The sequence below is a fragment of the Bombus terrestris genome, chromosome 10 (assembly GCF_910591885.1).
Source record: "Bombus terrestris chromosome 10, iyBomTerr1.2, whole genome shotgun sequence".
Lineage (NCBI taxonomy): Eukaryota > Metazoa > Arthropoda > Insecta > Hymenoptera > Apidae > Bombus > Bombus terrestris.
The window spans coordinates 4,822,860-4,840,253 of record NC_063278.1 but is presented as its reverse complement, the minus strand read 5'-3'; the positions used below and the strand labels follow the sequence as shown (position 1 = coordinate 4,840,253).

At 36.4% G+C, this 17,394-nt stretch overlaps 1 protein-coding gene and 1 long non-coding RNA gene across 14 annotated transcripts in view; one reads left to right on the top strand and one right to left on the bottom strand.

The window, feature by feature from the left end:
- LOC110119638 overlaps window positions 1–17,394 on the top strand; it is a 72,547-nt gene that overhangs the window by 13,403 nt on the left and 41,750 nt on the right. For 6 of the 10 annotated variants that reach the window (XR_007225420.1, XR_007225418.1, XR_007225417.1 and 3 more), the window contains one exon: window positions 5,902–6,038. This is a non-coding gene — a long non-coding RNA (uncharacterized LOC110119638). Of the gene's footprint in view, window positions 1–1,093; window positions 1,215–5,901; window positions 6,039–6,836; window positions 8,551–17,394 lie in introns of those variants that run through there. The other 4 variants (XR_007225423.1, XR_007225421.1, XR_007225424.1 and 1 more) reach the window with 3 other exon arrangements.
- Window positions 1–17,394, bottom strand: part of LOC100647268 (matrix metalloproteinase-14) — a 40,500-nt gene that overhangs the window by 16,642 nt on the left and 6,464 nt on the right. For all 4 annotated transcript variants that reach the window (XM_012312685.3, XM_003398314.4, XM_012312686.3 and 1 more), the window contains exon 2: window positions 3,346–3,469. In XM_012312685.3, the coding sequence (XP_012168075.1) occupies window positions 3,346–3,469 (124 nt within the window). The remainder of the gene's footprint in view (window positions 1–3,345; window positions 3,470–17,394) is intronic.

The window sequence follows — 17,394 nt, the reverse complement described above, 5'->3', positions numbered from 1 at the left end:
TTAGAAAAAATATATCGATATACGATAGACTCGATAGAAGAGATACTACTTTTTTAATGATCGAGAGACGGACATTGTTATCAAATAGTAATTTCTTTCGGTACAATATCATACCAGATATTATGTATTAAAATCATTAAATTTGATCCAACAAAAATCGATTCGAATCAGAGAACGGAGTCTAATTTCGAAGAATTAAAATCGCGATTATTGACTTCTAATCGTAATTAATATGAGAAAAAGGCCGGATGACATGGTCGCAGTCACATCATGTGAGTCACTTTTTAAGCGCCATTAATGAATCTGTTGCATTTCTCCGAACTCTGAGTCACACCGTTCAGCATCATCATCGATTATCCACAAGGAATCATCCCGTGACTTTACAACGCAAACTACTTACTTCCGATTCCTATACGAGCTTTTACAAAATTTTAAAAAATATATTTTTACAGTCATTGCGCGTATAATCGATTGATGTAAACGAAGGATTTTCATCCTGTCAAGAAAGAAGAAATACAATTGTATATTTTTCGAGTGGATCGATGTACTTATCAAAATGATACTATCAATGAAGTTTGCGTAAATAATGGAAAATCTTCCTCTTAAATTCTTCCATAATTTCACTTGGAATATACACATGTCCTGTCCCAATTATTAAAATCGCTCTGTACAATGTAACTTCCTTGTCAGTCGAATATTTATCCTAGTCGCAATAATCAGCTATCACAAAATTCTTGTCCTATCAGTCTCTAGAAATCATCTATCTCAGATAACGATTTATCAGCGACGCACTCTCGCTTTTCTCGCGTTTACCCAGGCCAGCCATTGAAATTTTACCGGAAGCAGTAATTTGTTTTCCTCGTCATCGCGTTATTTGCCGACCAACGTTCTGTTAAGGCTCGAGCCTTGACAGTGATTGGTTCGAATTCGTTCGTTTTAATAGCCGGTGCCCGTTGAATGATTCTCATCGTCCACGCATATTGTCTGATGTTTATTCGTTCATTTTTCTATAATTTCTGCTACGGCAGCGGTTTCTTTTTTTGTTCTTTTTTTATTTTTTCGCTCTTTTACCAACATCGATTTATGTCCGCAGGCTCGAATCGCGTGTTTTCAGAGAAGACGGATCGGCCAAAGTGGCGTCTGGTCTCTCAAGGTCTAGAAACGCTGAAAAATCCGCTCTTTATTCGGAGCCGGTCGAACAAGTACGTGGATATGTAAGTGTACATTTTGTCCGCTTGTTGCGAACCGAGAATGAATCGAGACGATTCTTAGAATGACAGGATGTTTCTTACCATTGGGCTAAACCATAATTTAAAGATAATAGGAGATAGAGCAGCGCTTTATTAGAGAAGATTAAGTGCTTTCGAATAATGTATCACGCAAGCTTTGATGAAAATTGACATTAATTTTGTTAAAAACACCTTTATGTTTTTAGTAATTGTAGAAAGATTGTATTTTTGTATTTTTGGCACGTTCACATAGAATGATAAAGTTTGATAATAAAATTAAATTAAATGGCGAATTATAGAATTAAATATAGAAAAATATTTTAGATTTAAATTGTTATGGTATTGTATTTGCAAAATTTTCTGCGCTATGTGGATACCATTTGAAAATACTTTGTGTTCCAGTTTTCAATGTATATAGGCTAATATGTGGGTAAATTGGCGTATTATCTTTTTACGAAATTATCATAATTTCAATGCTAGTTGTAGATTGCTGTACGTAGCCAATATACATGCTTTTGTGTATTTTTAAGGCAGTCTGTCATCTCTTTAAGATACGTAACTTCGTGGCTGTAATATGTACTTGCAAGTACATTGTATTTATATTATTTTTTGACTCTTTATAATAGAAAACATAATAAGTATAATTTTTAAGATACGGTAACGTATTTACAATTAGATCGATTAAAAATTTGGCTGCGGTTGAACAAATAATACTAATCGACAGCCATAGCTAATCAGTTATACTTTTTGTTTACTTTCTTTCAGTTTCATTCTTGTCTCATAAGATCAGTCAGATTTCTTTCAAAGTTAAACCACGATTATAATATACAAGAAAATTATGATATGAAACGTACGAAATATGCGATTTTTTATTAATTTTTAATACACGTCTGTTACCTGAATATTTCAAAGATTAATACAGTCACACGCACCTGCATTTTATTATCTGTACGAAGCCATGCCACTTTCTTGTGACGTCGCTTCTTATCTGCGGTCTTAATTACTCCACGGCTGATAATTGAAAGTATTTTTTACTATTCAGCTCGCGGTAGAATAATAATTATTCGCGCGAACAAGCATGACGCGCGTGTCTTTTGACGTATAGGAAACTACTTTTTGGATCGAACTGTGAAATAATACGTGGCGAGGCACACATCATTCGCATCTATTTCATCGCTTCTATCTAGCCAATTTACAGCTTGCTGCGAGGTTTTCTCTGAGTCAGAGCAAACAGTATAGTAATGTCAGAGGGACACCGAACAGATACCATCCACCGGCATGATTCATTCATTCGCGACAACTATTAAACTCAATTACGGTTTTAATATAGTACGATCGCAAGGACGTTTGTAAAAATTAATTGATAAGACTAAGACTGTTGCATTCGTACGATTAGAGTAGATCATTCGAGGTGTTTGGATAGAAGAAAGAAGCGCGTAGTGGAGTTTTGTCAGAATTTTGGCATACTTTGAATTTATCTCGAATTATTTGTAGACTTTTCGCTTGGAATAGTTTGGCATTATTTTCTTCTTTTATTCCATTGGAATTTTTCTTGGATTATTCAATCGGAATATTCTCGTCCCTATTATTTCCGTATAAGCTGTATCGAATTATTTTTGGATTGTTTGTTGCATTAATTTTGAATTATTCTTGAACTTTTCTGTCGGAATATTTTTGCATTCGTTCTTTAACATTCTGTTGGGATATTTATTCGATTATTCTTGTATTATTTCTTTCTGCAGTTTCATTGAATTATTTTTAGAATAGTTTACCGCAGCGTTCTTTCATTATATTCCTCCTATTCCACTGAAATATCCTTGGCTCATTCTATTTGACTATTCTTACACTTTTCTGTTATTCCATTGAATTATTTTTAGACTATTAGTCCGCTGTAGTCTTACATTGGTTTCCTATTATTCGCATTATTATCGCACTATTATTTTTAAATGGCTTCCTCGTTATTATACGACGGTCTGATGTCTTTCGTAAATTTTGACTGGACGTACCAGTAATTCTTACTGAGACTTTTCTCTAAGAGCAAAGGTATCTATCTTTCCTTGATATTTTGTTACTACATTAATAAATACGTTATAAAAAATCGGAATACGAGACTCACCTGTAATATTTAATCCAGCAAAAGCTTGAAATTCCGAGATCGCTTTCGAGAGTGTATCCTGAGATATAATTCCACCACTTGTTGGATTGATAGGTTGTAAGTAGCCAAATTGAGACAGGTAGTTCTGCAACAGGTAAATAGATTCCATTCAATGGACTTTCTTAAATAACGATTGCACATTCGTTTCATTGATATATGAAATTATAATTTTCGTTTTATATTACTGTTAATTCACATCCTGGAATTCACATCTAAATTAATTCACATCTGAGAAAATATAAGTTTCAAAAATTGAAGGATAATTTGATATTTCTACAATTATGCTGAAGTTGGTGTTTCATATGTAGCTTTTTAATAGAGTAAAAATTATATGAAATAATAAGGCGATTCTTATTATCTCGTTTGATGGCCGGGCCGCTATATTTCGCACGTTGAAAAAATATAAATGGGACAGATGGTGATGTCGAGGGGATTGACCTGGCTGGTGATTCCATTGCGGCATGATACAGTTATCTAGCCACGATGAATAAAAGGAATTAATATTCCGGCGAATAAAACGCCGCGCGTGTAAGTACGCGTTTCCGTTTTCCTTATATCCTATTCCTGACTGAATCATCGTTAATTTTCTGGACGTAAAATTGTCTCTTATTCTTGACTGAATCGCAGCAAATTTTCATCAATCACTGATGCGTAAGATCTGTTATCTTACGATTTCATTGACGATGAAGTTGCTCGTTGATTCTCACAACGAATGGATTTGTTGACTAAGAAATTGAGAATAAGATTCTGTAACATTTATCGTACATCGAGTAAAGGATAGAGAAACAAAAATGAATAGGTACTATCATTGGTTGTTATTCAGTATTTTATTTTTTGGAGTGCCCCTTGGAAGATGTTGTTCGAACGTTTTATAATGCTCGTCTCACCTAATAATATCCTGTAATTCATTTCCAATTTCTTTCGTGATCGACAAATCAGAGAAATACTTTTAGGAATGTCCTAAAAGTATTAAAAGCATGGTCCAAAAGTACATATATTTTGTACTTTGATATATTGTAGTAAGACAGCGATAAAAGGAACAAACCTGTAATTCGATTTGTAAGAAGTAGTAAGAAATATAATCTACGTTAGCGGATAAACGTCTTTACCACGTAGTAATTATCTTTTAATAAGCAAAAACTACAGTGATTCAAGAAATTGCAAGCTACCGTATCGTTAAGAAGAAACTTTGTTCGCCTGGCATCAATTATCGAGAAATTCATTGTAAATAAATCTCTATCTACAACATCGGCATCTAATTTATTTATTAGGTACATACTATTTTACTTTTTCATTAAAATACACATCTTACCGAGAAGTATAGTATATTAGGATCGCTATCGTATCATTTAGCTCATCACAGAACCATAAATCGTTAAGTGACAATCATTACATGTAACATTCTAATGTCTGAAACATTTTAATAGTACAATTACGTGATAAATGCGGTATCGGTTGAAGTGGTTTTTAGAACCGCTCTGTGGTCCTTTTCATTGTTAGCGAAATGACACGCCAATAAATCGTGAAACGAGCATTAAATCGTAACCGTAGCCTCGGCTAGCTCCTCGTAAACGCAAAGTTATGCCGTGACTCACAATACGGTAACGGATAAAAGAGATATTCATTCGAATAATCGATGTGCACAGTCTGATCCAGAGAGAATTCTTGCTGCACTCGAACCTCCGTTGAGGATTCAGAATATGTACAGTTTGCATAAAAGGCGATGATTCATCGTCTAAACGAAATAACCTGCTTGTCTTTTTTAAATTCCAACTCGAGGATTTCGTTATTAATCCTTAATTAGAAATCTTTAGCAGCAACCATACTTCCGAAAAGTAATTTTGGAAGAGAACTAACATTTTCCAAACCTTTTTTAATTCATTCTTATTAATTAATTAATTAATTTTAATTAATTACATTTAATTGTATATACGCGTGTGGTTTTTTAGCTTTTTGTAAATTCGTTTAATAAGTAAGAATTATAACTGGATAATATCGCATTGAAATATTGTACCAAAATATCGGATTCGAACGATTCGTTCATCTATGACTCGTACCTGTGTATCGTAGTTAGGATAGAGTTGGTCGAGTAGTTCTTCGAATGGCTACAAAAATTTAATGTAAAATTTGTATTATAAGGCTGGATTATTCCATCCTTCGAGTATTATTTTTAACCTAATGCATTCCACCCTAAATACGTAGGACTCGAGCAGGATTCTGCGAAACACGCGCTTCAAGTGTATCTCGAGCTCCAGAGGATGCTTATGTTAATCAATTCTGCTCGTATGGATTTAGGTTCGATATAACTTACGTACATGAGATCGACGAAAATAAACATCGCGATTTGCATAGAGAAAAACGTATGTCTTATATATAATCGCTCTTCTACCAGATCAATGATATTATTATATCCTATAATTCATTATATCAACATGAAATGTCAGGATGATCGATCAATAAATCCATTCACTCACAAGACAAACAAGGGAACTCACTCGATAATCTCCATTGTTACAGTTTGGACATCCAAGAGGCAGGAGACGCCTATGGGGAAAAGACTCAACACTAGTCATCAAAAATTCTATCGCGGTGACTATCAAAATACTTCCACAGGATAAACTTGTTTTCTCATAACGAAAACCCACGACGACGAGGTAAATTCCATGGCTATAAAGATTACCACCGCTCGTTTCCATTCAGTGTCAATGATTCAAACCTGGATCACGCTTCCGCGTCTTACGAATCGCGTAATAAACTCGACGCGAGCTGGTTCCAGGAACGGTGTGATTTTTATGAATGAACGTAAGCGGAGTAAGCGTAGTTGCGAGAGCGTGTGTGTCACGCGTGAATGGGCCACTCCTTCCGACGCCCTCGTAACACAATCGTATAGTATAGACACCTCTGATCAGAAGTATTCGAACACAACTATCTACGTACTGTACATGATTTTTGCCTTTAAACGTACACGCGATATTATTTATGTAAATATCGTAGTTGCAAAGTTAATGACGCGGGGAAATGTTTAACGTAAAATAATAAGACGTTCGATTCGACGAGGGAAATTAAATAAATGTGTTAGAAAAACACGCACGTTCTTTTATAAAAAATACAAAAGGTCGGTCGGTTTTCAACTTTGAAAAATGTTTAAATTAAAGTTGAAATATTTACATATGGAAATATCGAACTTCTTCACGACAAATCCTCTCTTAGTTTCAATGATTGGCGGTAGCACGTTAAGTAGGCGAAAGATCACGTGGAAGATAAACTAACGAGCAAGAATTGTACTTATTGACTTTTGAATATCTTTCTGCGAGTATCTGAATATCTTTGAACGGTAGTGTTCTTGTTGTAGACGCGTGTACGTGCCGAGAAGCTACCAATTCTGAATCATTCACGTCTCCCTTTTCCTCTTCCTTTTTCTTTGCGGATTTTGATCGTGACTCGAACACCAGGTAAAATCGTCGGTGGAATTCAAGGATTTGTATCGTCATTGAAGCGGCAAGTAATATTGCGTGGGCAGTGATAAAGACGATCGGTCTGGCGAATGATCGCGAACCCAGACACGTGTACGAATCAACGTGATCTAATTGATCTGGCGGAAGTTTAACATCGTGTCTCATGCCCGAACATCGGTTTTCTTAATGACGAAGACTCGTCGTTTTGTCCATTCATTAACGTACGTCTGACGTACTTAGATTGAAAACGCTTTTTGTAATTAACTGGAATATAATTGACTTTTTGTGAAGGAACTTGTAAGTAGAATGATCGTATATATTAAATTACATATTCCAACAGAGAAAATTATAATCATGATCGAATAAATTACAACTAGACGTACATATGTTTTTCAGGTTGAAAATCTACCTCAACGAACAGCAGAATATCTTGTATAAGAAAATGATTTTCTACAGATTTTTACGGGTTTGTAATATAATTCTGTATTCTCCTATTGGTCTTTGTTGCTATTAGAGTTTGAGTACGAAGCTTCTTAAATTAGTAATTGTTTTCTCCAACATCACAAGTAGGCAGAGATACCAGGAAAAATGATTTATATTTCGAGATGTATTGAAGTATTTGAAAATCCTTTTGATATGGAATATTTGAAAACTCCAGTTTTAAGTTGAGCTACTCAAGAGCAATTAATCACTGTTTGTTGCATTCGACATCACAGATAATATAGACATTTATTATCGATGAAACATCCTATATAATAATAATAATTTTGCACAAGATAAAGATAAATTGACCACAATGTCCCTTTCTGTTTTATGACGAACAAATTCTTCAAGGCAACGTGACGAATCGTGGGCGTGTTTAATCGCATTAGTACTCAAGCATTCTATTGTATCACCATAATTCTTCAATATCTCTTACGTACAAGATACGACGTTACTTTAACTCATACGTAAATTAGCAACTTTAAAAATCGTACTAAAAATATTACATTTTTATGTCTTTCAAGGACACACACACACACACAGACAATAACGTATTACAATTAACAATTTTTTCATAACAATTTCCTGTTCCTTTCACAAAGCATAACATCATTTAATTTACAACACTGAAACAACTCGTAAATAAACGTACCATGGCTTATCGCTCGCACCTCCGGCGACGAAAAGACACGAATTAGTTGCGAAGAAGATCGTAGATTAACGAAAAAAAAAAAAAAAAGATATACCGAAGACATTGTGGCGTAAATCACGATGACAGCATTGCAATTACATGTCACGTGCGATCATGTCCACGTGAAGCAAAATCGAAGGAAAAGAACGCGATTGCGCGATCTTCATGGTCGAAACGAGGAAGACAAGGAAGATTAAACGTTGTCTAGTTGCTCGAGAACATTTTTTCCGTCTCACGTAGCTCGTTTCTAAGAATCTCTTCTTACTATTAGAGTCATTTGCTTCCTCTTGGTGTCGAGAGGGTGGAATGCTTTAGGCACGAGCAAAGATCGGGACGGAAGGAGGTTTCATAGTATTCAGCAGCTGTAGAAGTTCGATCGATGCCTATTCGTCAAGGCTATGGGGTCTCATTGAAAAATAAACCTTCACAGAATTTTTCTAACGCGCTAATTTGATAAAATATTCTTCTCCTTCTTTAAGATTGAAAGTGCAAAGGAGAGAGAGAGAGAGAGAGAGAGAGAGAGAGAGAGAGAGAGAGAGAGAGAGAAGAAGAAGAAGAGGAAAATAGAGTTTTATAAGAAACACTATTATCAATCTTCAATGCTTTTAAAAGTTTTCACTAGAACGGAAGGAAACTGAAAGTAGTTATGACTTCAGAAAAATCATTAATAAGAAGGTCACTGTGGTGATCAATTCTCAGGTGTGAAATTAAATTTAATTTCCAACAATTTCCTATAGACGACACGTCATTTAGTATTTTGATAAAATATGAATTATTAATCCATGATAGTTTACTCCTAATTGTTTCAAGGTAGTTACAGTAATTGTAATTACTTCAACGTATTTGCACTGTATTTTCACCGTAGTAGTTAAGGATTGAACTTAATTTTACAGAAGTAAATTTCATACTTCTTCGAACTTATAAACAATACAAATTGCATAATATGTCTTTAAAAACGAACTTGCAGCTGCTTATCAAACACGTTACATAAAATAAGCAATGGTTTGAAATAACGTGAATTGTTAAGCTGTGATATCTCCTTTTGGGATTTATTTCTATTTGACAATTTTTTGCTCGAGGAAAGCTTCGACAATTGCCGATTATAAGCCACGTGGAACGTAATCGTGACATTTTCCTCTGAGTTGATAGGCGATCCTTGCAAATCTGCAAATCAATAATCGTCGCCGTTGACGTAATTACCTGTGGCCGGCTATTCGGTCGAAGCACGAGACGTTTTATGCCCCAGCTACCTTGAGAAACGCGCAGAAAACACGATAATACAATTTCAAATTACAGACCATGCTGTTCTTAGTTTAACGAACAGCCTTGGGAATTTTTGACGTCGTCGATTTCGCTGCTTTTAGCTTCTTGTTCTTTCAATACTTTCTCGTAAATTCAATATGTGATAATAGCAGCAATAAAAATGAATAAAACATGAAAACTATATGTCCATATTGTATATATTGTGTGAAATAAATGAAAGCCATTGTTCTATAAAAATTGTACAAAACGAGAATTATAATGTCGTATATGTGTGTTACTATCACTAAAGATAGTTGTTATTACTTCGTTTAACATTCTACAGGTGCGTAACCCTGTCTGGTACACAACATTCCCATGGAAATTCGTTCTATTGAAAATAATATCGTTTACGTTCGTTTCGCCTCTCGGTTCTTAACTTAATTCCCAATTCGAGTAAACAAATTTTCTCGACTCAGTCCCACCTACTCCCAAAACAAGATAAAAGGAACAAGTCCAACGCTTACTCCACATAAACCCAAACACACAAGATGATCGTCATATCTCGTTCACTTGTCAAAAAGTTGACATTTTGATTGGTAAAGTTATCAGGTCTGACGTGTGCCCCGTTTCCATGACCCAATTTCAAACTAGCGTGGATTTCGTGCCTCCACCACGACTCTTGTAATAATCGCTGTTTTCTCTTTCGTAATGATTCCATATCTATCCCGTCTATCTACCTTTAACATCGTCGTTATGCACGTGTCGCGGACGTAACGCATGGTAATAACGTCGCGCGAAATGGCGATAAGGAACAGGTAGGACGATCGATTTTACCAGGCTGGACACATTCGGTTGAAATTTGTTGCCGGATGGGAGAGATCGATTTTTAAAGCGGAATTCCTGCGTAGGCAACTCGCTTGATAAATTTAACGACGGGGCTGCCTAGGAACGAACTGGGTAACTGGGTCGACCGATGTATCAACCACGCCGACCTTTCGGATCAGAAGATAGACACTAGACAAGCGTCTGAAAGGCCAAACGTGAATGTAAATCCGTGATTCTTGATCGTGAAAAACCCTGACTTTTAAGCATCTCCCCTAAAATCCTTCACGAAACGGATAGTAATCCAAGAAGAAAGGCGTAGATATTGCCGTGAATAGTGATTTTATCTTCTATATCCTTTCCATTCTTTTTAGCTGTCTTTCCTTTGAGCGCTCAACGGTTGGATAGATTCATCGAAGATTTCATTTTAGTAGAAGACGTCATCATGTCATCATATCAAGATAATTAACCAGTTAGCTGTTTTGGACGAGTATACTCGTCATCGCTTACGTTTTGCGATACATTTTAGATACACGTTTTTCAAAGAAGTCGCCGCAACTAACTGGTTAAGGGAATTTTGTGTTAGACGTTAAAGTAGACTGATAAAGGTCTGTGTTTTTACACGATGGCGCTTAAGGAAGGAAGTACATATTGCCGCGAACATTCGACTAATCCGCACAGTGATTACGAAAGGGAAGTCCAAGAACGTGCTTAATATTTTTCTAGTCGCGTTTAGTAATCTTCCTAATCGGTGTGCTCTTCTATATTATTACGCTATAAGCTTAAAATTACGAAAAAGGAAAATTACCAAGAAGCTATATATTTAAAAAAAGTTTAGGGACGGCTAAGGATATTGGTAAAAATTCTATTTTAACGAAAGTTTTATTTCGACGTTAAACTAGCAAATGATTCGGTGATTTACGATGACAGAAATGCACGCTCAATTGCCGACGTAATTTCGCTTCTAGCGCGATCTTTTGCAGAATCGAGGCCACGAGGCAGTGAAATGCCACTTGATAGTTACGTTTGTCTACACGCGGCACCCTATCGTCGCTTCTTATCGCTGATAACAAGTTTCGTAAGGTGTGTGCGTGTGTGTGTGTTTCCAGTGAAAAGTAACATAATGCGCGCCACGATGGAAAAGAGCCAAAGCGAACGATCGAGACGCTTTTCGTGATTTTGCAGGTGTTATATACATATTTGTCCCGTGACGATTATGTGTAGCGTTTCATACAGAGGATGATTCACGATTTTGAAGAGCGCCGGATGCATGATTTTTCAAAATCTCGTACCATAGTTACGTGGAATTTGTTGAGATTTATTAGATGCTTTATGGACGTATTATAATCTTTACGAGCGTTCTACGCTTTAAATGCAAGAAAATCTTCCTTTTACGTATCTTTATGTATTTTCTGAACGCGTTTGAACGTTTCTTTTTTCGATTTTCTGGATCTTCTCGTTAAGTTAATCTCGTTAAGCAAATGCATTATATAAGGATTATGTGGAGAAGGTTTATTATCTTGCGATTAAAAGGATGTACTTTATGTTGAAAAGGAACACGTGTTTTTAGTACCTGTTGGTATAAAAGACGTAACGATGCCTATGATCTAACGACTTAATTTGTTTCTCTTGCATAGGGTAAAATAGGGCAAAATACAGAAAAGTAGAGTAAAATGATTCTGAGAATGATTTAGAATCGTCTTTTTTCTTTTTTCTTTAAAGAAACATTCTTTCGATTTGCAAGAAGAAAATTAGTTTCGTCGAACTTCATCCTTGTTTATTAAGAACAAATAATCTAAAAGTAGTGATCGTATATCGCGTTAAGAGCAAGATACGTAACTGAAGGTAACTAGGACATCGGTTTGTTTGAACTTGTCGTAGCAATATTCTATCGTGTACAATGTGATTTCGTCGCTAAAAAGTTCAACGTACATGAGCTTCGATTATTTCTCTAACTTTATAACGAAACATACTGTTTCTCTCTTTTTCTCTCTCTCCTTATATCGTTCTTTATATCGCTTGAAATATTCCCAGTTATGTGACTTATAAAGATTGATACGTATTATTTACAGTGCGTGTTCATTATTAGATTGATTTATCGACGTGCTCGTTACTTTTTCATTTCCCTTAGATGAATGGCTCGGTTAATGACATTGTTGCTGATTAACGCCTGTACATGGGAAAGAACAGATACGGGACTTTCCCTGATTTTCAGTTGGCGCGCGATCGATAGTATGAAAATCGAAGCATTCGAAGGTGTACGCAACACCTGCAAAACTATGTCGTTCTGTTATCGATCACGAAATAATCGAATTGCTTTTTATCTATTCCTCTGCCAATTTTTGAGCAAAACTATATCAACGATTCGCTGTATCTTCAAACTATCAAATCATCTCTGAAGAGTAGAATCATAGAATATAAATGTTGGAAATTTCGGAATAACAAGAGCAAAATAGATCTTCAGCTTCTACGTAGAATATACCGTACTTCAACGTTTATCGTCGATTCCCGAAAAGAAGAGCGAACAAAGTTTTTGAATGATTTCCTATCTGCTTCGTTTTCAAGCTACGAAATCATCACCGTAGAGTGCAATAATATGTAAATGGAAAATAAATTCGTAAATCTGACAACAACAGAAACAAAAATAGATTCCGAGTTATTTTCTTCTTTATAGCTACACATAATTTTACATAAAATATACAGAGTAGTTGGTCGGGCAACCGTATTTAGCCAAAAACATTCAACGATTCGTTGAATTCCACATATCTGTCGTGACATACGAAATTCCCTCTTTCTCTTCCTTTTTCGAGTCCTTTTCCGAGAACAACGTCGCGTTTAACGGTGCAGCGAAGGCTCACGAAGGATCTGTTACTCGAGAAAAGACGAAGAAGTGCACAAGAGGTATCGAATAGCGACCCCGACCTTGAAGAGGTCTTTGTCAACGCAAACGGCATCAGTATTCAACGCCTTCGCATCTTCTGCTAGCCGCTCCTTGAATACAAAACCGATCTTCGATCGTCCAAACGTGGATCTTTATACTACAGAGCAATATATTTTCGTGTTAGTACTCTCGTGATTGCCTTTGTACTAACGTTTTTTTCCTTTATCACGACATCAACAATCGATGGATCTTTTATGCCATGTAATTCCGCCCAGTGATTCGTACGATTCATGTTTCAGACGTCTACCTTAATTCACTATACTTGATTCTCATTAGAATCGGCTAGCATTGTTCAAGATGAAGGTAGAAGAAAAGTAGAAGTGGGTCGAGCTTAACGAAAGATTGGCTTCCGAATTTCTTTCTAAAACTGCAAGTTTATCGTCAGTCATAAAGTTTAATCTTCTGATATAATCAATCGTTTAAGGATTCGTTGATCTACGCTCGGATTTTATTTAAACAGCGTTCTTTTATCAGCGATACGAAACTAAGATTTTCCATCGAATTATGACGTATCATCGTCAGATAGTATCTCGCGTTATTGTAAACATCGTCACGTTGCCAGTGTGAGAAAAAGGCTAATTCGAACGATCGCGTTGTACCGCAGTGCGTAAGTATATTTTTATGCGATATATCTTTGTTCATTTTATTTTATTTGTTCGTCATATTTTTGTTTCAACACAACTGTTAGTACGAATGATTTAACTCAACTCTCAACCGATATCGTCAGGTAATTTATAATAATTTGGATTCAGTTAGCGGAAATTGTACTACTATATAGGTTGCTGTAACTAGTTGAATAATTTATGTAGAGTTAGGATACTCCGAAGTTAACTGAAACTTAAGTTTAAACGATACTTCGTACGTACAAGAATCTTCGCCAATATTGAGTTCAAAAAGGCGTGGCAAACAAAATTATAACAGCGAAGATGTCGCTTGGTGTGTTCGTATCAAAGAGATTGGAATTGAAACGACATCGAGTCCTTTCGACATTGGCTTCTCACAAATTTTTGTACCTTCTTTCTTTTTCGATAAAAACCGCTGAAATCATCGAACATGCACAGTGCACAGGTGTTTGACCCTAACTGACCTTACTCGACCCAGGCAGGTGGCAGGTCAGGTAAGAGGTCAATTTAAAATCTTGCGTGCACCTGTTCGTGGAATAGTTTCGAGATAACAGATTTAGGAATAACCTCGAGGCAACCTGACGTTCGTTTTTCTTAATTCGCCGCCGTACACGATTGAAATGTATCGCATGGAAGATTGTTAAGAATCGAACAACGGCCACCGTGTGATTTTACGAGGTCATTTTGCGCGTTTTCTTATTAGAATTCAGAATCGTTGGCGCGATAAAAACGCGCGCTTCGCCGAAATTAGTTATGCTGAACGGTAGTGGAAGTTTTCGGTTCGTCCCGTTCCGCAAAGTATGACTGCTGTTAACCGTTACTATTTATCTTGCGAGGTACGATACTCGGAATTTTAACGCGAATATTACATTTTCGTGTGTTCTTGAAAGATTATGACGCGACTGGCAATTAGGAAAGTGTAATTTCTTAAATTAGACGATACCGAGATCCAAAAGATGTTGACATTAGTAGATCTATATTTTGTAGAATTTAGATTTCCAAGGAATCTAGTTTCCAAGTATTTGCAAGAAAGATAATCGCGTTTGATTGTTAGCTTAATCCATTCCAACTATGAGATTTCATTTAGGATCGTTAATTTGTTCTCCGTTTATAAACGACGTGATAGAAAATTCTGTATGCCGTCGTATCGTAGTAAGTCGTGATCGTTCGGAACGTTTTAACCCGAAATATCCGTTTCCAATAATTTTTCAATTTTATCGTCGATCGAGAGCCAAGAAACGACTAATGTAACGCAATCGGGACAGTCGTGTCTCGTTACGATGATAATGTAAGATTTCAAAATGCTTCTTACGTGAATTTCTTCACACACAATAAACGTGTTTTGTGATAAGCGTTCGAGCGCTTTCTTCAGACATTGCATGCATAACTCCGCGGTTGCAGTTGAACGCGCAGATACCGCGACATTTCTTCCTCTTTTCTCCGTCAATATTGTTTGTATTTGAAAAGCATGGAGGTTGCTGACCTATGAACCGCGTTACGATACGAATGTCGTGTAGCAATCGGTGTTCTTCGTCCAGTGAAAAAAAAAAAAAAAAAAAAAGGAAAAAATAGAGACCCGATAAAGCAACGTGAGTCACCGGTGTCGGTTTACAAAAAATCGCTGATTCAACCACTCCGGAAGTGTCGGTTGCTCGTATCACAAAGGAAACCGATCCAAACGCGTATCGAACCTTTATTTTCTTCTTGTTTCGTGAATTGCACGCGTATCGACGTACACCAATGTCAAGAGATGTAAATGTGGGTTATCGAGGATGAGTCGGTGACATCATCGATGATATATCGGGTGAAATCATCGAAGATGTATCAGGTGAAATCGGATCAACATAAGGAACAGGGGATAATTAAACGTTTGTCAAAGCAAAGTCCTTCCTCTGATGGAGAATGCTTTTGCATCGATCATATGCGTTCTTTGTTCCGTGTCGCGATTAAATGGGAATGTTTTACTTTTGTGGAAGTTATAGTTACATTTAGAGCAGCTAAATGGTTTTCTTATGTAAATAGCGTGATCTTGTAAAGAGAAGTTAATTTATTCTACGTTTATGATCTATGCATATACGAGAGGCTTGGAGGAAAGATGATGTAAGTAATTAAGTCTTGCAAGATCTATAATTAGAGTAATCGATGCTGTATGTATTTTTCAAGTTCGCTATGGTGGTCAATTGCGTAACACACGTCTCACGTGTCACGTTGCGAAAGGTTACACGCATCTGTGTGAAAATCGCTGAGGTAGCTCCATTCAGAAATCGGATACTTGGTTTTGTCACGTGGATTCGTAGTTTAGAATTGTACAGAGCACGAGCATAGGTACGCATATTTTTAAGCGCGTACAGAGTGTGTACAGTGGCCGTAAATAAGATAACTAGAGAAATTGGTGGCAAGTTGTGGAATGCCGTCAGTCAAGAGTCAATAAAGCACGCAATTGATAACATTTTTCTTTTATAGTTGGCTTATTTATTTTCCAACGAAGAGCTTTTTTGTCAGGTTCCATATGTATTTCGTTCTAATAAGTTTCAAACTTTTGCAATCGTATGGAAGTACTAGGAAGTTTAAAAGATATAATTTATAATAAAAATATTAAATAATATTGAAACGCTATAATAAATACAATGACCTGTCGATACCTTTTGTAGCCACTGTATGCGTTTCTAACTATGTTCTTTTCCTTCTCCACATAAACGAAATATCTCAAGTCTTAACTCATCTCTGTCGAATTCACGTTTGCTCGTGTTTGCTCACGTTGTTCGGTGCAATAGCCGCATTGGACATTTCTCTGACTGTGAGACGGTTTTGCGCAACGATGCGATTACAGTTCTGTATCTAATTAGTCGTTCGAGGCACGCCTGGTAATGATGAAGCGCGATTAGTAATTGTAATAAACCGTTGTCAGGAGCGGTGCTATCTTTGCATTGCATCGGCAATCATCTTCCGCGAAGCCTGATAAGACACGGAAGGCACTTTCGAACGAGCGACAGTCAGCCTCGCGTTGCCGATTTAGTCGATGCGTTTCTTGACATTCAACAACTCCAATCGATTAGTTTTATTAACGTCAATGTCGATTTTCATCGATTCATATTTCCTTGTATTGGGTTGGCAACTAAGTGATTGCGGATTTTGTCATTAGGTGGTACTGACAAAATCCGCAATCACTTAGTTGCCAACCCAATAGTTACATCGTCCGCAGACAAATTGTTTCTTCTTGCGAGAAATAAAATTTCGCGCTTGAATTTCCTTCCTTTGAACGAAACAAATAGTTTCGGATAAATCGTTTCAATTATTTCGGTGAATCTTCCTATCGTTAAAACCTTTTACAGAAGACCTTCGGGCTTCATTGAATTTAAAGAATATAACGTGACGATCGTATTCACGATGAAGAAATAATCTATTTTCAATTTGTAATGCTACTTCTATTATTCAAATCATCTCATAAATCATCCTTTGTTTTACTCACGATATCACCTCGTGCGTTAAACGGTATTCAAGATCGGACGAGCGATGAATTCGTAATTGCAATATACATTTCTATTTCTTTTTATCGACGCGATTGGAGACCGGATAAAACGGTATCACTTTGATTACTCATGGAAATACATCTTCCTTCGACTTTCTGAACAATCGATCTCTGAACTGTTCAATTTTACCAATGAAAGTAGAATCCCGATGAGACGTTAATTGGTATGCGTGGGTGTATTAGAAGAATACGATTAGGATTCAGGAGGCAAATTTTGAATTAAG